General features: G+C 39.6%; 2 protein-coding genes across 12 annotated transcripts; both read left to right on the forward strand.

Annotated features, from left to right (window-relative positions):
- The first annotated feature begins 230 nt into the window (after positions 1–230).
- Or110 (odorant receptor 110) lies at positions 231–2094 on the forward strand. 2 transcript variants are annotated; one of them, XM_031930893.2, is made up of 6 exons: positions 231–388; positions 447–863; positions 956–1342; positions 1413–1617; positions 1688–1843; positions 1928–2094. In XM_031930893.2, the coding sequence occupies exons 1-6, from the start codon at positions 345–347 to the stop codon at positions 1976–1978; spliced, it is 1260 nt and encodes a 419-aa protein (XP_031786753.1). In that variant the 5' UTR covers positions 231–344; the 3' UTR covers positions 1979–2094. The 2 variants fall into 2 exon arrangements, with proteins under 2 accessions (XP_031786753.1, NP_001177525.1); NM_001190596.1 differs by lacking the exon at positions 231–388 and having other exon boundaries at positions 469–863; positions 1928–1978.
- A 5816-nt stretch (positions 2095–7910) lies between these two features.
- On the forward strand, positions 7911–23985 carry LOC100680350. 10 transcript variants are annotated; one of them, XM_032600599.1, is made up of 9 exons: positions 7976–8366; positions 8445–8632; positions 18026–18445; positions 20720–20954; positions 21086–21222; positions 21604–21825; positions 21908–22090; positions 22174–22510; positions 22585–23985. In XM_032600599.1, the coding sequence occupies exons 3-9, from the start codon at positions 18317–18319 to the stop codon at positions 22644–22646; spliced, it is 1305 nt and encodes a 434-aa protein (XP_032456490.1). In that variant the 5' UTR covers positions 7976–8366; positions 8445–8632; positions 18026–18316; the 3' UTR covers positions 22647–23985. The 10 variants fall into 10 exon arrangements, with proteins under 10 accessions (XP_008204798.1, XP_016841790.1, XP_032456490.1 ...); XM_031931549.2 differs by lacking the exon at positions 7976–8366 and having other exon boundaries at positions 8504–8632; positions 18067–18445; XM_008206548.4 differs by lacking the exons at positions 7976–8366; positions 8445–8632 and adding an exon at positions 10289–10437.
- Positions 23986–24025: the final 40 nt, after the last annotated feature.

A 24025-nucleotide genomic window follows, 5' to 3' on the forward strand; every position in this document is an offset into this window, starting at 1 on the left:
TTAAAAATGCCCTATACGTATCCCCCCCCCCCCCACATCCTCCGCTTCGCTATAGATACAATGTTAATCGAGCTTACTTTATTTCCTTCCTTTACAAAGCGAAACTTTCTAATGACAAGATATACACATACAGCATACGAATTATTCATTAGTCCGGAAGACGCAAAGGAGAGTTTTTTTTAGTAATCGATATCAGTGTCATTAACCGTACTTATTTTAATGACAGGGAACTTCGAGGGGAACGCAGCTAGAGAAGAATAATTGAAAGTAATTTTGCACCGCGTCGTCTCCAAGAGAAAAAAAGAGCAGTTCCATTCGGTCTACTGCGTCAGAAGATTCACTTTATGGATGATGATATCCTCTGCGTACGCAGTCTACAAATAAACAGGTACAAAGGTGCTGAAAATATTGCTATTATTATTATAATATTTTCCCGCTACTTTAAGCGTTTCGTCGAAGATAAGAAAAATGAAAGAAATGAATCCCGCAAAAAGTGTAGACGTATTGTCGACGTCGTTTCTCTACTTCAAACTTATCGGCGCTTGGAGGCCATTAAATTTGCCAAAATGGTTAAGAGTTATTTACGATCTGTTTACGATATCGATGGTCATTCTCATGTACGAAATGCTGATTGTTACCGAAATCTTGGCCATTATTTTCGCCGAAGAGAATCGGCTAAAAGTTTTTCAGGACATCGTACACATAACGATTACTCACGTGAGTGGTTGCTTCAAAATGTTGTTCGTAATAAACAGACGTCAGAGCATAATGCTTCTGGTGAACGGTTGCGTCGCTAAACAATGGTATCCACCGAGGAATGAACTCGAAGCTACGATACTTACCAAGCACAACAATTTATCAAGGTTCAATATAAATATTCCTATTTTTTAAATGCTGCAGCGAATAAAATATTTTACAATGTTTTTTTTATGTGATCGTTGTGAACAAAACAAAGGAGAATAACTTTAACATATGCAACTCTGGTCGGAGCCAGTTTGTTAGCAGCTGTGTTAAATCCTATTCTATACTCGACGAGGGTTTTAACAATCGCCACTTGGTACCCTTGCAATATCAGCTTACCAATTTGCTATTGGTCTTCTTATGCGCATCAGACGATGGGGATCTTGGCTATGGCAATAGCGCACGTGGCAACCGACAGTCTTATCGTTGGCTTCACCATCAAAATTTGCACGCAGTTGAATGTTCTGAATCAACGGCTACTGTCGATTAATTTTCAACTGGAGAACACATCAGCCCGTTGTCAGAAGAGTCAGGAACAGAGTTTGGCCTTGGAGGCGATACTCGTTAACGAATGCATCGTTAATTACAAAGATATACTGAGGCAAGTATATCAAACATAAAATTATAGATGATCGTTAGACGCGTAAATTATAAATCTAGACTTTTTTCAGATTCGCCGACTTGTTGAGCAGGACATTCATCGAAATCGTTTTTATACAGTTTTGCGTAGGACTCACGGTGATTTGTTCGACTGTTTACTTACTCGCCAAATTGAGCATTTTTAGTTACGATTTTTTCGGATTATTTCTCTATCTCGGATGTATGCTGATGCAAATGTTCTTATTTTGCTGGTACGGAAACGAGGTGGTCTTGGATGTACGTTGCTAATTTTTACTTTTTTTTTTCATCTTGAAATGTTTTTAAAGATGCTTGCTAATCGTTCCAGAGTACGAAACTATTCCACACGATTTACAACATAAATTGGATCGAATTACAAATTCAAACCCAATCGAAATTGTTATTGATGATGCTCGTAGCCTCCTCGCCTATTCAATTATTCAGAGGTGCTATTATTAAAGTGAACTTGGATGCTTTTATTAACGTAAATACTGTTGCCATTGATATTTTCAAAAATTCCATTTTCAGTATTAAATTGATTCTTTATATTTTTAAACGTCTTATACAGATTCTCAAGTTTTCTTATTCAGCGTTCAATCTTTTGCAAAAATCTTCTTAAAGATTCACACTTATACTGACCAAAGAATGCAACAAAATAAGTTAATATATGTATAAGTTTTGTACATGATTGTTATTGGTAAAAATAAGAGATAGTGTGCATATAAAAAACTGCTGTTCAAATGTTATTTGCAAAAAAAAAAGACGAGAACCTTTGGTCCCCGAATCAATTTTAATGGTTTAATTCAGAAAGGATAGTGGGCTATTTTCGTAAAAAGAAATAAATGATTTATATTCATATTATTAAGTTAAGTATATAGCTTTATTATCCCCCTCTCTTAAAAAAAATGATGGCCTTTGTTGTGAAGCATTTAATACGTGATTCTGATTGGTTGCTGGTTTAAATTTATAACTCTCAAAACAGTCATAACTCATAACCCTGGTAGAAATGTTTGAGGTGTTTAAAATGAAATGTGGAAACCTTGATAACAGATAAAATATATGTAATATAACTAGCAAGACATTTTAGTAAAAATTAATCATTACCAAGAGTGTGTAGTATTACAACATGTGTATTGAAAAGTGTCACCCTAACCCCATTTGAAGTAGTAATAAAGTGTGTGAATATTATTTAGTTTTTTTTTAAATGTCAGTGAGAAGTTCAATTAAAAAAATAAAGAGTTTGAAGATATACTGTGTCTCTGTGCCCAAAGTCGCCCTCGGTAAGGTTTGATTTAAAGAAAAGTTCAGTATCCGAGTCAGTAAGTTTAAGTCTATCATTATACAATGCTCTTTGAATTGTAAAAATGCTACTAGACAACTGAAATATGACACTGCCACTTCCTACGTTACCTAGAAATATGTAACCTAGATGATTCTGATTTAACTGTTTTCGTTCATATTTTCACATCCAGGCTCATGCGAATTTTTTAATTGAGCAGGTCAAATTTTACTTATAGCCAGTTACGCAGAAACTAGTATCTCTAGCACATTGTATTTCTGGTTTCTAGCATATTTTTACATGGTGAAAGTGATAAATGTTTTGGCTTTTTGGTCAAGGTATTAGGTAATTAGAATTTTGACTTTTAATAGTTGTGAGAGATTTTGAGACCGATATCTGTTTTTCCATTTTTGCATTTATTCTCATTCAAAAACTAATAGGTCTAGAGGGCTCACATTTTGCATATAGATTTCGTGAAGGGTTCTGATACATTACCGCCTACTCGGACCTTTCCCGTACTTCCGTTCAGACATATTTGAATCAATCTCACGAGTTTTTTTGGTACACCGAGAAGTACTAGAATTTGATACACTTTGCTTCGCTTAATAGAATTGTACGCTTTTTTAAAATCTATATCGGTTTCGCAAAATTCCCACTTTTTCTCTAACAACTGTCTTATGGTAAACATTTGATCGCTCGTCGATCTGTTGCGCCAAAATTCGCACTGATAATCTCCTACTATATCTTCCGCGAACGGAGTGAGTCTAGCTTGTATTACGATTGACAGAGCTTTGTAGCACGTTGCTAAAAGTGAGATACCCCTATAGTTATTGCAGTCTGTCTTATCCCCCTTTTTAAAAATTGCTATAATGATAGATTCCTTCGAATTTTCGGGTATTGTTTCATTTTTCCAGATGGCACATACTAGTTTATAGATTTTAAAAGTAAGCTCGACGCCCCCATATTTGAGTAACTCAGCTGGTATAGAGTCATTTCCCACTGCTTTGTTGTTTTTTAGTTTTTTAATCGCGGCCTCTACTTCTTGGTATCTCGATTCCTCCACGTGGAGTTCAGCAGTGTGAATTTCGCCCCCTAATTCTTCGCTATTTTCGTGCACGTTTAATAATTTATCGAAATAGTTTTTCCACAGCGACAGTAATTCGTTGTCATTTGTTACGAGGTCCCCGATCAATCGCGCTCTACTCCTAAAACCCTTTCTGATGGCGTTAATCCCTCTGTACATTTCGCAGTGGTTATTTTCCTTACTGTTTGTTTCTATTCTCCTAATAAGATTCTTTTGATACTCCCGCTTCTTATTTCTGTAGACCGCACCCGCCTGTTTCCTTACGATAGAATGCTCTTCTACGGTCCTATCGCTTCTATTGTGTAAGCTATCTAATTTAGCCTTTTTGCGCCTTTCAGACCAGAGTTCGCACTCTTCGTCAAACTATAGTTTGCTCTTTGGCTTTTTCTTTTTACCCAGTACTTTGTTCGCGGCCTCTTTTACCGTTTTTTCGATGTCCCCCCATAAGCTATTCGGTTCGTCATTCCCCTCCGGCGATGTGTTTGCTTCTTCAAGTGCCTGAAACCTGTTATTAATTTCTATCTGGTACCTAATTCGCTCTGTTCTATCTCGTAGCTTTTCAATATCGAAGCTTTCTACCTTGTTTGTTCGCTTACTATTTTGATTCGCTACTAATCTAGCTCTTAATTCGGCTATTACTAGGAAGTGGTCCGAGTCGCTATCTGCCCCTCTATAAGCCCTTACGTCGAGAACGTTTATAGTCTGACGTCTTGTTTGAATGAGAAAATGATCAATTTGGTTCTGTGTGGCCTCGTCCGGCGATGTCCACGTTGCTTTGTGTATGTCCTTGTGCTTAAAACACGTAATTTTGATTATAAGATCTTTTGCTGCCTCGAAATTTATGACCCTAATACCGTTATCATTGCTGGCTTCGTGCAGGCTTTCCTTCCCTATAGTAGGCCTGAACATTTCCTCCCTACCTATTTTAGCATTGAAATCGCCTAATACTATTCTTGTGTCGTAAGACGCGAACTGATCGATTACCTGCTCTAAAGTTTCGTAATAGAGATCCTTAGCTTCTTCTTCTTTGTCCTCCGTAGGACAGTGTACATTAATAAATACATATCTATACCATTCACCTTCGATGATGATGTACAAGAGCCTATCATTGACGGATTTGAAACTTTTAACTGAATGTATGATGCTTTTGCTTACGAGAAATCCGGTGCCTAGGGATCCCCCACTCCCGGCCCCATACAGGTACGCGAAGTTACCCGATGCCAGTACTCCGCCATCTGGCCACCGCAATTCCTGTATTGCTACCAAATCTAGATTATACCTATCAGCTTCCTTTATGAGTTCTTTAAACACGCCTGTTCTTTATAGACTGCGAACATTCCAGGTTCCGACCCTTAAGTCCCTTTTGGTTTAGTTTTGATTTTTTTGAGCCATGATAGTATGTTAAACGCGCGCGCTTTGGATCCTGTTCCGATCGCAGGTGAGTCCACCGTTCTAGAGGTGATAACCCCCATACCTCTCTAGAACTAAGTATGAGAGCTTTCCGACTTGCTGACGAGGACAGTGTCAACTCGTCGTCAGACACACTACAGTTTCATTCTCGTATCCTAACGCCTCCCTGCAAGGCAGCGCGCCTTCGCTGGCATCGTTACCGCGTAAGACCAGGTGACGAATCATTCTACACATCCCCTTTCGGGGTAGTTGTTATCGCTCCCGCATCCTCCTCGGCAGCAGGATTTTTGCCCATTTTTGTAATGTGCGATGAAAGAGATAGATTAAGAGATAAGAAATAATGTGAAGTGTTTTTTGTTGTGGTGCTTGCGTAGTGTTTCTAGATGAATGCGTTCGACAGTGTGGGCTCATCACACTCACGCCTGTTCCTATCGTCTGTCCGCGGCTGCTTATTCAATTTATTCCCAGCTAACCTCCTTCTTAGGGGCTGTTCCTCTATCCGCAACCTGAGGACGCGCTGTGTAGTGGTGATAGGCACCCACCCGTCCGATCTGGACGACAACGCCCAAGACCCGCTTAGGGTAGCGGCATTGTAACAGAACTGATCCATATTAGATAAACTAATCTTGACGTGAAATTTAATTACAGCAGTAGTCCTGTCTGCCGAAAATTCCATTGCAGCGCTGCCATTTCTTGATCTTGTATCCTGGTCCCAGGACGTCGCACGAGTCGTCTGACGAATGAGCGTTGTGACATCCTGCCCAGCGACAATCAGCCTCGACGAACGTCACGAGCACCAAAGAGAGGACGGCAACGCACAACAATGCGACGAAAGTTACTGACTGACCAGCCATTGTAATAGCTATAGTTATATTTACATTAGACTTAGTACTTTACTAGCTCGTAAGTTTACGAATGGTTTCTGTGTGCCAAGAATTTCCGTTATATAGGAGCTCGCGGTTATCCGCATTTCGTTATCTTCAAATGCTTCGCCGCGCGGAGAAGGGGCTTGATTTTTTTTATTCCCCAATAACACAGTGTGCAATTTGATAGCAGCTTGGTGTCATTCTGCGTCCGTTTTTGTTCACTGGACGCAGATTTACATCAAGGTTGCCATAAAATTACATCTATGGTGTTATTGGGGTTACAGGGAAAACCAACAGGAAAATCTCAGCTTTGCGCAGATTACACGGCGCGTTCTAAGAATGCTTCGGGAAAGTTTACTTTATATGGTTGTGAAAATTTGTTTATATAGCTATTACAGTTCTGAGAACGTTACAAAATATAACAAAGTTAGAGTGGTTGCTGTTAGTTGCTGACGCAGTTGCAAATAGGGAAAGTATTTAAATGCTTATTTTTTGTGCCATGTTTCCGAAATCCTGATATCATCAGCATAATGCATTGGATATGATTGATAACATTATTAACAGCGATTTATCTAGCTTTAGTAAACAAAGTATAGATCGTTTTTATTTCGATCAGAGAATTATTTAAATATGACGAAAATGAAAAATTTATTTCGATCTCATTTAGAAAACGCACAAACGATTGCATGAACAATTATAATTTATATCTTTCAAGGTAGGAACAATCGATTATTTGCAAAAAAATTATTGCAGTACGAGCAAAACTAGTTCTCATTTAAAATATAAATAAGTTTGATAAAGGAAAACTTAAATTACATACGCAATTGCGAGGGTATATCGTCGCTCCCCAGAAATGCCGTCAAGAGTAGCACAACTCACGACTCTATATTACTTAAAATATGCGAGTATTTTACGTTTTCATTGGATTATTGTGTTAATTAAGTTCATGAAAACTTTGGACAAACCTCAAAGTTTTAAAAAGTTTCGGAAATTTCTAAAAAAATGTTTGTAAAAAATTATTGTATCAGGAGAAAAAATATTGAATTCGATAAAAAGTTGTAAATTGTGAATATTTAAAAATGTTCATTAGGAACAATTTCGCAAAAATCGGGAAATTTTTAAAGAAATTGGTTGTTTAAAGTTTGAGTTGTGCTAGTCTTCGCGGGAAATTTTGAGTTGTGCTAGTGTCTATATAGCGTGCGTAAAATGAGTTTGACGGCTATACTTTTGACGGGAAATTTGAACAGTGCTACTCTTCGTAGGAAGCGACGATATATACAATCAATTGGATCCTTGTATTGCATTGTTGATTTAAAGTTTCTTTGGGTTCTTGCTTTATAGTTTCGCAATCGTACTTTATCTTAGCATCCCTCATGTCTTTAATATTTTTGAATATTTGATATAGTCCTATGCCAAATTTGGCACGTTGGTTTGCTCTTTATTAAATTATATAGATTTTATTTTATTTTGCAAAAGATCATTATCACACTTGTTATCCAGCTTTTGCGTGGTACAGAATCCTTATTTTTATTACATATATAATATTGATCTATCGTTTATATTAATAAAATAAGAGTTCAAGTTTGCTTTACTCTTTCCTAACATAAAAGATGTATTATATGAATATTTGTATCATTCATAATACTCAAACCGATTTTATTTATGAGTTTTGTCTAATGTCAGACTCGTAATCCTAAGACTTGCAAAGTAAAGTTTAAGTTGTACATTTTTCATTGTGAATAATTATGTAAAAAAACTACAAGTTATCAGTCTGCAGTCATCACTTTTAACATTTTTATCCAATTTTAAAATTTGAATTATCATTTATCAGTAGTCGGTAACTGCAACAAAATAATATTATAAAATTTAAACACCAGATGGCGACTGCCAAATGAGTTGCCTGATGTATATAACTCTCTATTTTTATCTACCTATTGCGCGTACTCGTAGTTCGTACAAATACAATACCTGCAGAGCAGACTGGTTACGTATATAATGCAAACAATATCAAAAATGTGATCTGTGAAATAAGTGTTTCGTTTTTTTTAAGCAATAAAACTTTTTTTAAAGTATAATGACTGGTATAATTTTCTTACGTATAAGTCAAGACGAAATTTTTAAAAAGATTTGGTACTATTTATTTTTTGATCCCTGATTTGTCGGTCTTTCAATGAAAGTGAGGTTATGATGAGTTGTTTTCTTTCTTGACATTTTATTTTTGTACATGAAATTTTGATTAATTTTTACAAATAATTATAATGATGGAGAAGTCAAATAACAAAGAAACTATAAATCTACTAGATTTATCAGATAATGACTCAGACATATCTGATTTGATACTAACACCTAAGAAGAAGAAAGTAAAAAGGTATAATAATTGTCAAATTCTGTAAAATTAGAACTCTATTCGCTTATTCTCTAATCACATTAGTTTACAACATTGCAGGAGACATCGACCAAACGGTACCTTGAAAGTTAAGCAAGACAATTCATGCAGTTGTAAGCGATCTCAAATGAGAACAGCATCTTTGTGGCTCACCGCTGTTCTTATTCTAATATGGCTTATAATTTTGTCATGGTTAGCTGTAGTTTTATACCGAGAATTGAAACGAATGGATGTTTCAGTCAAATCTGGTAAGTCCACAATATAACATTTGATTATTTCAATTTTATTTACCATTATTGATAGTGCTATAAATTATGAACTCTCATGACAACACAGAAGGGCTTAGTTTTATAATTTATTAAAATAAACACTATGTGTGAAAATATTTACAAATTGTTGAATGAATTTTTTTATGACTGTTCTTAATTGATAAAATAATAATTCAATGTACGGAAGAATTATATTCAACATAAGAGTTTATTCTGAAAGATGTGAAAGAAATATTTAAATCTTTTCACTCCTTGGGAGTGTAGGTTATAAATCTCTTCACAGTCCCTTCTATAAAATCTTTATACATCTACAGGCCAACAGAAGGAAATTATTTTTAGTTCTTGGTGATTTTTAGAATCATAACAGCATAATATCAATGCCAACTGTAATAACACTTAAGGTGGATTAAATAAACAAACATGTTTATTGTATTATATTTATAGCTTCTCTATACACTAAATATAGTTTATAACTGCAGCTCCAAGCATATAGGTATAACTATGTACTTAATATACCGAATCAGAATTTGCATATCCCCTAGAATTTGAAAAGTGAAACATTTTTTAAAACTTTAAACCCAAATTAATTTATGAAAATGAATTTAAAAATCTGAAAGAGGACCACGTTCAACAAGTATACACTTTGGCTTTTAAATTATTTCTACCCCACAGCGCTCCTCCATTAATGCACTAATTGTTCTTGATGAACAATTTTAAGTGGATCCACTGGCTACTTTATTAGCGTCGATTAAACTTTATTATAGCTATAAAAAAATCAATTAAAACCGATATCTTGGTCGATGAAAACGTAGTTTTTTTAAGAATCGATATTTCTAACCGTTTATAATTTAATTATTTAATTAATTTTATTAAGTAAGTTTATTACAGGCGCTATGTAAATAAAATAATTTCTTTCTGTCGGTATTTCCATCTTCATCGAAAAAAGAAATGAATTGCCACGCATCTGTCGTTCTAGTATAACCCGAAGAATAATTATAAAAAATTCGATGCGCGCCAAAATCGTAGAATCTCGTTTACTAAATCCACGCTACACATTCCCTCGAGCTTCGAGCCTTTTGTTCCGCGCTATCACATTCTTATCATTCCAAGCCCCTTAAGAATCAATCCGTGTCACCCCCTTTTCTCCGCGACATTCTTCATCCACGCGGAAAATCACGCACATTTCGAAAATAACCACGCGCAAAAGTCGTCACCCTTCATTTCCAAAATTCGATCCAACTGCAAGCACTTTGCCCATTATCGAATAACAAAGCTTTCCCGCACCCAGCTCACAAGTGCATCATAGAGCTTTCGCCAAACCCCCGAAAACTTTTCCCAAACCGTATAATCCCAAACGAAAAGAGAACGCTGCACATTATCCTCCGAAAAAATGCATCAGAACGCATATCATAAGCCTCGGGCACAAAGGCGACATTCAGGGGGGTGGTTGGCCATCGTCGTGTTCTCTTCTTTCGGCGCGTCTTTGGCGCGACTACCCCTTCGCGTATATAAGCCGCTATATACGTCGCAGCACACACATAGATAAATATATAGGCAAGTGTACATGCGCGCGAGCGCGTTCACGTCGCCCACTCTCCGGGCGCCGTCTGGCTGCCAGCAACCCCCCTTTAGTCGATATCGGGCGCGCGACGCGCGCCAGTCGGCACACAACGCCTCGTCTCGGCGCAAGCTTCTCTCTCCGCACTGCATCGTTGCGCACACGACACACCGCCTAGTATTATTCACTTTCCAGTCTAGTATCAGCCGGTACTCTGTATTCATCCGTACGTATAATCATGCGTTTATATTTTGTATAATACACAATTTTTTTTCGCACAAAACATCTGTGTGTGTGTGTGTGGGGGGGGGGGTGTACATATAGGGGTTGATGAAAGCGATTAACCTTTCAAGGGGGCGAGAGGATTAATAAGTTATTGTCGAGCTTGCGGCGCCTGTAAAACTCGGCGAGTCGAAGTTTCCAGTGCAGCGTTTTGTTATATGTCGGCGCACTGCGCTTTTGGGACGTTTTAAAATGTGTGTGTGTGTGCGCGATACGTATATAAGAGCGAAGAATCATTTCATTCTTCAAAGCGAATGGATTTTCCAATCGCTTTCCTGTCGCGCGAGATTGCGATCGTGTACGGACGCAATATAAGAACAGCAGTCGTAGTAGGGGGTAATGTGGTTTAAAAGCATCGGATCTATCGTATCGTCGGATATCTCGTTTTTTCTTTTCCGGCTCGATAATCGTACCTCTGTGTGTGTGTGTGTGTGTGTCTTTGCGTTATTACACACAAGGACGAATCGAAAATCGTTGCCGACGCTGCGGCCCGAGCTGTATAAAAAAATGCGGGGTGTTCGCCGCGGGTAAAATTATTACACGTACCTGCTGCTGCTGAGGCATTGTGTGAGATTTATACGCACGAGCGATTTATTTTGCATGGGATTACGTTGTTTAGAGCGACGTATACGCGCGCGAATAAGGTCATTTTTTCTCACACCCGCGCGCGCGACGCTCTTTGCGACTTTACGATTATTCATTCGGACGCGACGACTGCGTTCGATTATTCATTGGCGGTATATCTATAATCAATTTGTTTTGAGAGAGAGTTATTGGTATTAATTGGTGGCAATGTGTGATCGTTGACGATTATTGTGCTACATTTTTTTTATCTATATCTTAAAAAAGTGTATAAGCGTGGAAGTGTGCAGGGACAAATTTTATGTTGGCTTTATCTATATACGCGGTTTTATAACTATACGCTGTGTTTGTATCTACAATTTTTCAATGTCGGCTTGTGTTTCTAAAAAATGCATAAACGCGGTAAAATGCGTCGGAATTGTTAATTCGGTCGATATCATAGCTGCATATTCTGGTATATGATTTTGTTTACCAGCGTAGATTATTGCACATAAAACTTCGTTGGAAAAAAAAACGAATTAATTTTTTGGTTTAGTTACGCATCGGTTGAAAAATACTTGTGTGTATACGTGTATCCGCAGACCCAGTTGTTGTATTCCTCATTGCAGATGCGCAACTTTTCTGACCATGTGTGTGTGTGTACAGTTTGCTAAATTCATAAACTCCAAAAGTTGCAAATTACTCGGACACTAAAGCTCGCGTCGAGGTATTAACTCTGATTTTTCTCGCTTATACATGCACAATTTCACATTATACATACACACACGCACATATTATACGCCGTCAAATTGACGCTTATCACACTCTGTGTGTGTACGGCGGTATATAAATTGGACGCGACACCTTGGCGAAATAGCTGTCGATGAAAAAAATAAACGGACGAGCGCCATTGCCAAGTTGGGCCATTAGCGATTATCCGCGGGAGAGGACGTTCGCGCGTATGCACACACGCAGAACCCGTCAACGTTGAGTAATTTTAACGAGCTCGAAACTAGCCTGAATTGCCTTTTGTTCATGGCCGTGACACTATATACGCTCTCGACACTCGACTCGAAAGCTTCGGCAGGTGCTTTTTTTTAAAACTCGTTGAATCGATTGATACGACAAAAGTATATGTATATAGCGATAATTTTTTTTCCCTTCCGTGCTGCACCGATACGAACAAAGTTAAACAATCCGAAACAACCGGGCCGTATAAATCGGGTTTGACACGCCGCGAAAGTTTTGATGGAAAATTTAAATGTTAAGCTGTTATTAAAGTCGACGGCCTATACTAAGAAAAAAATCGTATTTCATCGTCTACGACGACTCGGGGTGTAAGTTATCTTCCAGTCGGCAGCTCTTTTCAAATTAAAACTTTCTGGCTATGCGCGCGCGCGGAATCATTTCGGAACTCCATAAAGGATTTTTTGGATTTTATGTACGCAATATTCCGCGCTTTGCGCGCGACGCAGCTCGCCTGGAATTATTCCAGTCGACTGAAAAGTTCGACGTGTGTGTGTGCGTGAGCTGCGGGAATAAAGGATTTATTGTGCTTGAAAGCTGTCGTAAACTTGATGAAATACATGTAGGCGTAAAATATTACAGGCGATATGCGGGGAACGAAGAGCGACGGTTAAATTTGATATAGCTCTCTCGATCCGCAACTATACTGGTAATGATGTGTGAACTTTCAATATCGTTGTTTCTTTTCGAATCGTCCACTACAAAGTGTGACTACATACATCGTCGATATTTCGCATATACAGTTTTATCGATGCTTTGTGTTTTCCTATTTCGCGGCAGTTTAGCGATCAATCGTCTCTCTTTCACGTGAATATAAATCACCTATACATACAATACGCTATTTTAGGCGCCACAGATAATCGCGAAACTCTTTCTCCCCGAATAACGACTTTTGCGCTGCACAGACGAACTAAATTTCCGCGTGAAATCACACGCGAGTACGTACACGTTAACAAACGACAGAAGTTCCGCGAATCTCGTAATGATACAAAATAACTCGGTCAAGTGCCGTGGCGGAGTGTATAGCTCCGTAAATTCGGATCAAGTGCTGGCGGCGCTCTCTCTCTCTCTCTCTCTCGCTCTCTCTCTCTCTCTCTCTCACTCTCTCTCTCTCTGTCTCTCTCTCTCTCTCTCTCTCTGTCTCTCTCTCTCTCTCTCTCTCTCTCTCTCTCTCTCTCTCTCTCTCTGCACTATGCTATTTTTCACTTTTCCATTTTCCGCCGCGCGGGAATATCATCGATTTCTCTCCCTCCCCTATATGTGAAAATCCAGAAAAAACTGGACACTTTTGGAAGCTGAATGAACGAAATTGAAATTTGAGGACACACCTCCCAGACCAACTTTTTTGGATTCTTTAGGCCACCCAGAACCCGAAAAACCTTGGGTTCTCGCGATTACGAAATACTTATTATTTTAACGGGCACTTTAAATTCTCTTATGGGAATTTAACATGGGAAAAATAAACGAAAATTAGCCATGGTTCATCTTTACCCACTCAGTGTCTAAAGGCGCAATTAAAAAATGTGTATTACTAGGATCGAAGTATTAGAAGAGAGCTTCAATTTGAGGGCTGGTGATTTAAAAATATTTGCCTAGGTAAAAAGTTGTCTATTCTTGAAAATAGCAAAAAATCATAAAAACTTATCGAAAATACGAAAATCAGTAATTTTTCCCATTTTTTAAATCCTTATAACTTTTGATCCCAGACGTCAATTTCAACCATCCGTCCCTCAAATTAAAGCTTATTACTTCTACTTTTGTTTTAAAAATTTAGATCAACCTTTTAGTTGTTTGATCAGTTATATATATGCCCATCAATTTTAGCTGTTTTTTTATCTGTTTCGTTGTCATATATATAGCTGATGAAACCGGTAAATTTTTGAAAGCGAAATTAGAAGAAAAGAGCTTTTATTTAAGGGCCGCATGGTTAAAATTGACTGCTCGGATCAAAAGTTATAAGGATTTTAAAAATGGGGGAAATCGCTGATTTTCGTAAAAAAGTTTTCATGATTTTTCGGTATTTTCAAGCCTAGACAACTTTTTACCTAGGCCACCATTTTTAATCCACCAGCCCTCAAATTGAAGCTCTCTTTCAATACTTCGATCCTAGTAATACATATTTTTAGATTGCGCCTTCAGACACTGAGTGGGTAAAGTTGAACCATGGCTAATTTTCGTTTATTTTTCCCATGTTAAATTCCCATAAGAGAATTTAAAGTGCCTGGCAAAAAATAAGTATTTCGTAATCGCGGGAACCCAAGGTTTTTCGGGTTCTGGGTGGCCTAAAGAACCCAAAAAAGTTGGTCTGGGAGGTGTGCCATCAAATTTCAATTTCGTTCACTCAGACCGCCAAAAGTGTCTGTTTTTTTCTGGATTTGCACATATATGAAATCTGAACTTCTCTCGAGTATAACACACTCGACGTCGAACCGTGTGCGATATTTCAAAATCCGACGGTTCATCATTCGACGTACACACAAAGTACACCGTGTTACACACCATCGATCCGTGCGGGGAAAAAGGGCACTCGTTTTCGAAGGAGCCTCTCTTCCGCGTCTTGCTTTGCGAGTCGTACAAAAGAGCGAGAGAGGCTGGAATTAATGAGTCGCCGCGGTGCGGTGGTACTCGTCGGCGGCGACAGACGACTACGAGCCGCGCGCGTGTGTCATTAGCAAAAGTGTTTCGTAATTTATTCAGCTCCGACGAGCTTGCAAGGACGTGTAGTGTAATGGTATGGTATACGCGCATAGTTTCGAAGGGGCATCAGAGACGGAGGGCAGATCGTGTGCATAGGCACTTGTGTGGAGGATTTTCTCTCTCTGGTTATGGCCTTTGCTTTTTCTCTCTCGCATATGCGCTACGCTGCGTGTAAGCGCTTATAACAAGGTGCAATAACACTTTGCTCCTTTATCGTCGGAGCTTTCCTCTCTCACGTGTTCTTATGTTCCATATAGAGGCCTTTTCGCGACTGCGAATGAAACTCGCGATTTCGAATTGAATTTATATATTTTTCACCCGGAACCGATGCGGTCATGTGGGTGTAATGATATCGAGGAGTGTATTATCATCGAAACGAGCGCATACCGCGCAGAAATTGCGTTCTGATGGAGACAGAGCGACGTCCGCGTATCGAGTGCAAATATTCTATTTCGATGCGATGCAGCATGATGCCGAGCTTCGTGAAAATAGCTTTATCTCCTGCATTTTTGATTGAATATTAATATCGGACGTATTCTCGTATGTAGGTTGGAACGTAAACACACGCAGATGCATATATACATATAGGTATAGGGATATGGGTATGCATCGCATCGGTGTTTTATTTTAGCGCGTCTTCGAAGCTGCTCGTATAACACTGAATATTTCTCTCTCTGCCTCTCTCGCTTGGCGTATCTTTATCGAGTTCAAGGCTGCTCCAGGAGTAATGGGTCTGATTTAAAATTCGCCGAGGCTTTTGATCGGCGATTTGCTCTGTGTGTAGCAGAGTTTCTTTTCCGGATTTCGCACGTTTTGTCGATAATCCGATGCATTATTTCGCGAATATTTTTTTACGCTTGGGAAAATGCGTTGATGGAGCTTATCGAGGGATTGGAGGTGAGGTTACAGTTATTTTTGGATTTCGAAGCATCGATTATTTTATCTGTATCTGTACTATATCTGTTATTATTACGAGAAAAATCACAGTTTGGGGGAATAAGATCAAATTTATTCAAACGAAATATAGTTTTGTTCATTATTCAATATAAAAATAACGAGAATTTTTCGTAATACTCTTCTCGTAAATAATTTCCATCGAGTAACCGAATTTTCGTTATGGGTCGTTTCATCGACGTAAAATCGAGCAAATCGCCAAAGTTCTGCCTGTCTCTGGTACTAAATTACGACAAAATCACAATCAAATAACAACACACTAAACCTTCATTCAATACAACAATCTAGAAAAAGAAAAAAAAATCACCGTATAGCCTCGCTTCCACGACAAACGCGCATTTTTCCGCATGATGTCACACACACACACACACACAGCCCCGAACACGTAACACCGGCGCGCGATAATCCGCAATCGAATCCCGCGCTTCAAAGGCAACAATCATCGAAGCTTCGCAGCTCCGAACAATTAAAAAAAAGAAGAGTATACACCCGGGAGCCGTGCAATTCACCTTCCGTCTCCGGAAAAATGATCGGCACGCATCCCAGCTCCCCACTCCGATAGCCTATACACAGCACACACATCGTCACGAGTCAGCTCTCTTTCATCAGTCCTCGCTCGTGTCTCCTCGTGTACGCACATGTGATATACTTACTACGCTTTCGTCAAACTCTTTTAGAGGGTCGATGATCGATTGCTGTCGTCGTATCAGGTACATCGTCCGTTTAGTGCACACCCACGCACACGTACACACATGGGGAGAAAAAGCCTCGAAGACGTAATGAGCTCCGTATGCGTCATACAGGGCGAGTTCGTTATTTTTACGGGCTTTGCGGAAGTCGACTGGAAAACTGCTATACGGTCAAATTACTTTCCGGCTGTGCGAGTAGGAGCCAGTGCTGTGTATGTGTGTGTTGAGTGAAATTCCGGATTTATGTGTGTTGGCTGGCTCTCTTGGCACTATGAAGGAGGCGCTTCGAGCCGTGATAAGAGATAAGGTTTATCGGGGAAGAATAATAGATTGTCTCGTGCGGTTATGTTGTATAGGTACATTATAGTGTGTGCAGTGTTCGCAATATTCTGCGGTTTTCGGGTGCGTTGGTGCTTTTTAATCGCGCGTTTATTTGAAAATATCAGGGCGGCAAATAACGTGCTTTGAAATTACGCGCCGAAGGAATACTCCCTTATACCGGAGCTCGAAGGAAACGTTTAATTGTATTGACTTTTCTCCAGAGTTGCGTAAAAGCTACTTTGATTCTATATACTAGCGTAATAAAGCTCGAATAAACGCACCTCTCCCTCTCTCGAGGGCGTCGTTTCCTACTAGCAAATTCACCTGTTACAACAGAAATTGATTAAAAATTGCTTAACCTTATCGCTTATCATCTAAAAATAGCGAAATTCATCAATAATACAGTAAACAGCTTCGCTTTAAAACTCTTCAACGAGTCTGCAGTACAGCCCGAGTTCATTAATTAGCACGTGACACACAGAGTAAGAGCAATCGTCCCCTCGAACGAGACACACAATAGCCGCGTAATATAATCGAATATCGCGAGATCATCGATTCGAAGCTACCGTCATTCGCTCGCGAATTTATTTATACGACAGAGCGTTAAAGTATATAGAGCGAGAAACGGGTATAGACGATTGCTTCGGACGAAGATAAAGAACGAGAGATAACGAGAGATAGATATAAACGTAGCGGAATGTGTATCTATGTATAGGTTGAAGAAAAAAGTAAAAAAGTGTCGCTGATAAGCTTCCGATAATATAAAGTCGCTGAGAGATCGGAATATTGAAATTGAATACAGCACAGATGATTTTATTATTGAAAGTGTTGGTTCAATTTCAGGTATACCGCGTAACGATAAGAACCCGCGAGAGTTATGCATTACGAGCGTCTATATACCGCGTCGCTATTTAAAGGAGACGAGACACTTTCCTCCGCCCGCGCGAGCGCAGTATAGAGCGTGATATATTTAATCGGATCCATTTACGATCTGATAAGAGTTATTGCTTTATGGGCCGCAAGAATGCCGGTAAAATTAAGTATTCTCTCCGGCGCGCACACACGGGAGCCGGTGTGTATATATAAGGTCTCGAAATCGATCGATTACTCACGTAAACCGAAAACTCTTATCTCGAGAATTCATTAATTCGAGGACTCGGCCCTTATCTTTCTCTATATATGTACATACCCTATTTATAACACACAAGTACAGACCCACAGACACACCTGGTGCAATTGAAAATAATTTAAACTGTTCTATTCCCGCTCCATATCTCTTTAAAGCCTCTAATCGAAGTTTTCCGATCACCACCGCGATGCTGCAGCCTCGGCCCCACTGAGAGCACATCCGCGTGAGTGAGAGAGCCGAAAACAGCATCAGACAGAGAGCGAGGAAAAGCGAGGAAAAGAGCTAAAACCGAGCCCGGACAATCTCGGGGCTCGCGTGTGTAAGATGTCAAGAGGGAGTGGGCGGCACTGGAGGCGAAGAAGGTGACGGGTGGGCAGATCACCCAGGAAAGACAGCAGCAGGACAGTCTAGACTACTACGAGGACGACAAGCTGGTTCTACTCGAGATGGACTCGGTTGCCGTGACGGTGCCGCTAAGGCCGCCCGCCAAGAAGATGAAGAAACGCAAGGAACTCGATGCCCTTGCACCACCTCACGCCGTCTCCAGGCGCAGCTCCGGCAAGCGCAGCTCTCAGGTGATATGCGCACTGCGCGGCTTCTCTTTGTTCGCGAGACTTTCGGGGCTTGGGTTTCTGTGTGTCTAATTAATTCTGGCACGAGTGCTGGTCGCGCTCGTTTTGGCAGGGGATATTTGGCATTGAATATCGCGGTGATAGGGGACGTCTTGATTGACCTGAATTTTTTTTTTTAAACCATTATGGTAATACGCGAACGAACCTCGAGTTAATTCGCTCCGGTTAGAGGCGAAGTGCTATCGAGAGACTGCTTTTGATACTTTACGTAACTCATTCAGGTGCCCCGACTATATTAACCAGCGAATTTACATTGCGAGAGAAGCTGACGCAGCGAAGACAAACTTCGCTCGAGATTTGCTATTAGCTATAGGTGTGGAGAGAGAATGTTTTGAATAAAAGCCATGGTTATCCATTTTTAACTAGGTATTAAATGAGAATCGGAACGTCGAGTACTTGCAGGGAATTTTATTGAAATTTTCAGTTCCATTTGAATATTGCAGCTCATCGATTCTGCTGATCAAAGTGAGCCTTGCCTTGCACGCGATATCGACTTCTTTTTTTCCACGCTATATACTGTGCAAACATTTTTGCAATTCCGCGTGGATCCATTAGCGCACGTGGTTATAAAAACTGTCTCTCGGTCTATAATTATCTAATCAAAAGCGACTGAACGACCTTGAAATGCTACGTGTCCTGGTGGTATACGATAATTTTTATTTGGAATAATTTAATGCGCTAGAAAATTTAATAATATCGAAAAATAGAATGTGACTCAGTGAATATTAACTTAACGATGATGCAGGAATAATAATAGACCATTATCATAACGGTCGTAAAATTACTTTACGTTTTCGATTGCGCATCGCGACTATCGCGGTTTTTCATACAGTAAAACGATGAGTACACGCGTATGCGAATGTGTATAAAGTGAGTAACGATCAGTGCTATCATTGTGATTCATTTATTAACACAGTTCTCGCCTTTAATTGGCCGGTTGTCTGCCAAGCTGAGTAAGCTTCCATTAAAGGGTTTTCTATCGAAGAAGCATATACATATTCGTGAATTATTCATTATTACATTACATACATCAGGCGGTTGTTTAAATAAAATAAATAATTTAAACTTCGACATCGATATTCGTTCACAATACGTACAGTACTATGAAATAAAATACTCTAAAGGCGGATTTGTGGTGCTTTGCTCCTTTTGAATGTTTTAGTGTGTATCTATACTTTTATGTAAAAAATAAAAGTCCTTTTTAACTTAACTTATAGAAGGCAATAATTTCAAACAACTATATAAAAATGTCCATCAGCTGTATAAGAATAGAATCAAAATAAACGAGTCCTAAAATTACTTCTGACATCACATCGATACGATGAGAGCCTAAAAAGGGATCGAGCCAGTAGGTATAATGGCATCGCTAAGATATTTATCAACCTACACCTGAAATACACGCTGCGCCACTACACATGCAAAAGTGGAGCATTTATACATATTTAGAGACAAACTATCGATTTAACTGCTGCCCGCCACTACTGCATCCAGTCTGATTATACGCTTATTTTGAATAATTTTAAATACGACCTTGATACAGCCGACACGACATTTTACGTGTTATTTGTCGAAAAACAAGAAGAATTAAGAAAATAGATCGTTATATAGGATATATGCCTTTGAATCGCTTCGTACACTTGATCTCGCTGACGCAAATCCGTATGTGTACGCGCGCGAGAGAACGAGCAATGCAGTACGTATCACTGACGTAAATAAATTCAGCGTTCACGTAATACGTATCAACAATTGCATACAACCTGATGCACATCGCGTCCGTGCGCGCATTATTTCTGTATCCTGTGCCGTCGCACGTCCGACGTTTTATGTGGGGAGCTAATCAAACAAATTTACGAAAGTTAATGGTTTATTGCTTTGTTTGCGGAGTTTTCGCGTATTATACCCGTGACATGGCTTTTATTCATCGATTCTCGACATTCGATATATAAAGGAGGTATTAGATTTCTTAAGGGGTCGACCCCCTTATATCGTTTCCAAAACTGTTTTATCGATCCTGCACAGAACGATTCTTTGATGTTATCTATCCTTAAAACATCGTACGCCAGTTGATATAGCGTATTATTTAAATAAATTCTGTTTGAATTCAGTGTCCGGTCGATAAAACAGATCCGATCACAGTAAAAAATCGGTTAAATGTTACTTTCTCTACATGAAAATTGAAAAAAAAAATTGACATAAAATCTAATCTCTGAAAAAAAGGAGCTACTATCGGACAGCAGCGACGAGCGCTCGGAGTACTGGAACGTGTCGACGACGCGCGGTGGTACGCGCAAGGCGCGCAGTCGCGAAGCCGGCCGAGGAGCCTGTCCGGGTCTACTGAGAGCCTGTAGCGTCTTCCTCGGCGGCACCATCGTCCTCGTCACAGCCATCCTCATCTGGCTCTTCATCGACGTGCGCCAGCAGCTCACGGTCCTCAGGGCCGAACTTGATCAAGGTATAGACCTTGATAAACCCCTAAATCACGTGTTGTCATGAGAGTTCGATCGATGATTTTATATCGCACTGTTTCATAGTGTTAATTTTAATTTTGACGAATTGAAATCCATGTGTGTACGTTTATTTCAGTGATCGCAGGCAGCGAAGGTGTTCCTGATGCCCTGCAGACGTGCCACACCCTCGAGAAGAATTTTACAACCAATATAAAGCACATTACCGATGAAATTCAAAAGCTCAATCGATCGATCAACAGTTTTTCCGGCCAGGTAAGCTCGACGCCTGTGTGCATATTTTAAATTCGAAAAATTCAATGGAAATTCGTATGCAAAGTTAATCGGGCGTGGGAAGAGTAAAGAATTGAATTATCGGAGTGATGGCGCTGTAGGTAATTGAAATTGGATATTGATGTAACGATCCGAAACAGTAGAGTACCTTATCAATATGCAACGTTTTCTCTGTACATCAATTCCGCTGGGGTATATAGTCTCCGGAGAGACCCTATAAGATTTGGGCTGTAATGAATTTCTCCCGGGACAGTTACAGGTCACTGCCAATTATAGAAAGAATCGATACGTCAAGATTAACGGATCACGCGATCTCTCGATGAAAATAAATAAAAGTACTGATTCGACACTTTTTCATTTCAGGTATCCAGCCTTCAGCAGGAGCTTCAACAGGTGCAAGTGTCGTTAAAGTCTGCTCCCGAATTAACGAGCGTTCCCGATACTGTTAAGGTTCTGCAAAACAGTATCGGCCTGTTGGAACTCGATATACACGAATTGCAGATTAACTACAAAATGGTCAAGGACAGTACTTTCAGCCTTCAGCAGTTCCAGGAGCAACAGAGGGAGAGTTTGTCGAAGATACAGGTGTGTAACAATCCGATTGTCCATAACAAAATATTCTTAGCTATCGTTAACGTAATGTTCATACAAAATCGATGGCTTTCAGAATACCTTGACGGGCCTATCCAACATAACGCAACCAACGCAGTCGGTGCCGAGCAATGAAACACTCGTGGAAACGAAGAAACTGTGGGATGCTGTCGCAGAGCTGAGCAAAAATCTAACGCACATCAACGAGACGCTAACCACGAACATAACGTGGGCTCAAGAGGACATCTCAAAGGATCACGTACGTAGTACAACTATAGAACTTATGATCTTCTTAATAATAAAAAGGCAGAATTTAATCAAGCTTTGCATATCGATTTTCAGAAAACGGTAGTGTCGCTCCAGGACATGGCCCAAAACGCGAGTGCGCAAATACTCACGTTACAGCAGGAGTGCATCAAGAGGAAGGATCAGGAAATTCTTCAGAATCTATTGCAATCCCTGTCGAGCCGAGTTGATAAGCTTTCCAGCACGAAAATGAATCAAGAGAGACCTCAGCAAATAGAGCAGATGTACAGCGTCTCGAAAAATTCTACCGACACACTAATGTCTTCGTTGATAAATTCTCAAGCTGCAGCCGGTTCACCAAACGAGCAAGTACCCGCGCAAAAGAAACTGGATAACGTAGAAAGCACAACTACAGCTAGCTCGCAAGCATCAGGTATTTAGCAAACTTGACTTGCTCGCATGCGAATGAAAATTTCCTACGATTAAGCGCAATTTCTCTTATTTTAGTTTCTCAAGTGGCCATGTCTGCAAGTTCGTCAACGCCCGCTAAGCAGCTTTCTCTTCATTAAAGGAATAATCGAACTTAGCGAGAGAGGGGGAGAGGAGCGATTACATACATAAGAAAATAGCCAAATACAGTATGCGACAGATCGAGCGTGCGATTTTGATTGGAATTTTGTTCGCACTTGTACATATTTAACGATTATTAGTTGCGTCGTTATAAATATCTGGAGTACTTAATATGTTGATACGATTAAGCGTTAACATCAGATTTTGAATGATGTCTTTTTATTCGAAAGCGACACACACACACACACCGGGAAGCAAGTTTTGCGCGTATCGCGATATGACTTGCCTCGTTTGTATAGCCAAGCACCGTACGATTCGTTTGCATGATTAATTTGTGACCAAAGCTATAAACGTCATGTCCCTCTTTGGATTGCGTGTATTATCGAGGCTGCGTAGGTGCCATTCCAAAGACATGCATATAACGCTCGAAGTACAAAGGATAAGGCTACGCATATAATGATGTAGAGGGAGAGAGATCGATGCATCTCGGACAGGTCCTCGCGCACGTTGTGCGTGCAGAGAAAGAGAGAAAAAGGGCGCGCATTTACAGCTTTCTTAGCTCTTTTACAATCATCGATGATATGCATAACAAAACCAAACGACGCATTTTGCAAGATAGTAAAAAGAAATAACTCTTTCCTACCGTTCAATTTTCTTATAGAATTCGACAGACTAGACTTTTTACTCCATTTTTGAGGGATGCAATTTTAGATTTTCAGGCCCCTTATTCCGGCCCATTATCTGTGATGACACTTGCGTTTTCTTTGCGAGAAAGAGGAGACAATTGTTCTTCGGTGTTTAGCATAGTTTGAATATAAGTATAAATATATATTCTCAAAGAATTCGTATATTGTACAATAATTCTTACAATGAGTCACAATGAGCATCTAAGAAGGCATTTGAATGATTCGTCGTATGTTTGAATTCCCAGGTTACGAATTTTCATTGAGTGAAAGAGTGATTTCACGGGTAGATTTCTTTCTTATACTTTCTCTACATCCTTCCCTTTCTTTAGGATCGTCACATTATGTAGATTGATGAGTGACTGCCGAGTTTGTCACTAACGCTTCTAGTAATTAAAATACTGGACGGTTGATATATTGCGAAAAATATATTGAAAATAAGAAAAAAATAATAGAACAACATCGAACAGCAGCCTGCTGACTAAATAGTCAAAAAAAAAAAAAAAAAGATTGTATGTACACGTACAAGAGAGCAGCACCATTAACAGTGTGCCTCTGATTTCAGCTATCGACTCGACTGACTGTGAACTTTTGACTTGCTCAACACAATAATAATGTTGAATTATGTTAATAATAAAACGATTTAAGCAATAATCATACGAGCGTCAGTTGTCACTTGCCAAGCCCTACAAAAC

The sequence above is a fragment of the Nasonia vitripennis genome, chromosome 5, assembly GCF_009193385.2.
Source record: "Nasonia vitripennis strain AsymCx chromosome 5, Nvit_psr_1.1, whole genome shotgun sequence".
NCBI classification, from domain to species: domain Eukaryota; kingdom Metazoa; phylum Arthropoda; class Insecta; order Hymenoptera; family Pteromalidae; genus Nasonia; species Nasonia vitripennis.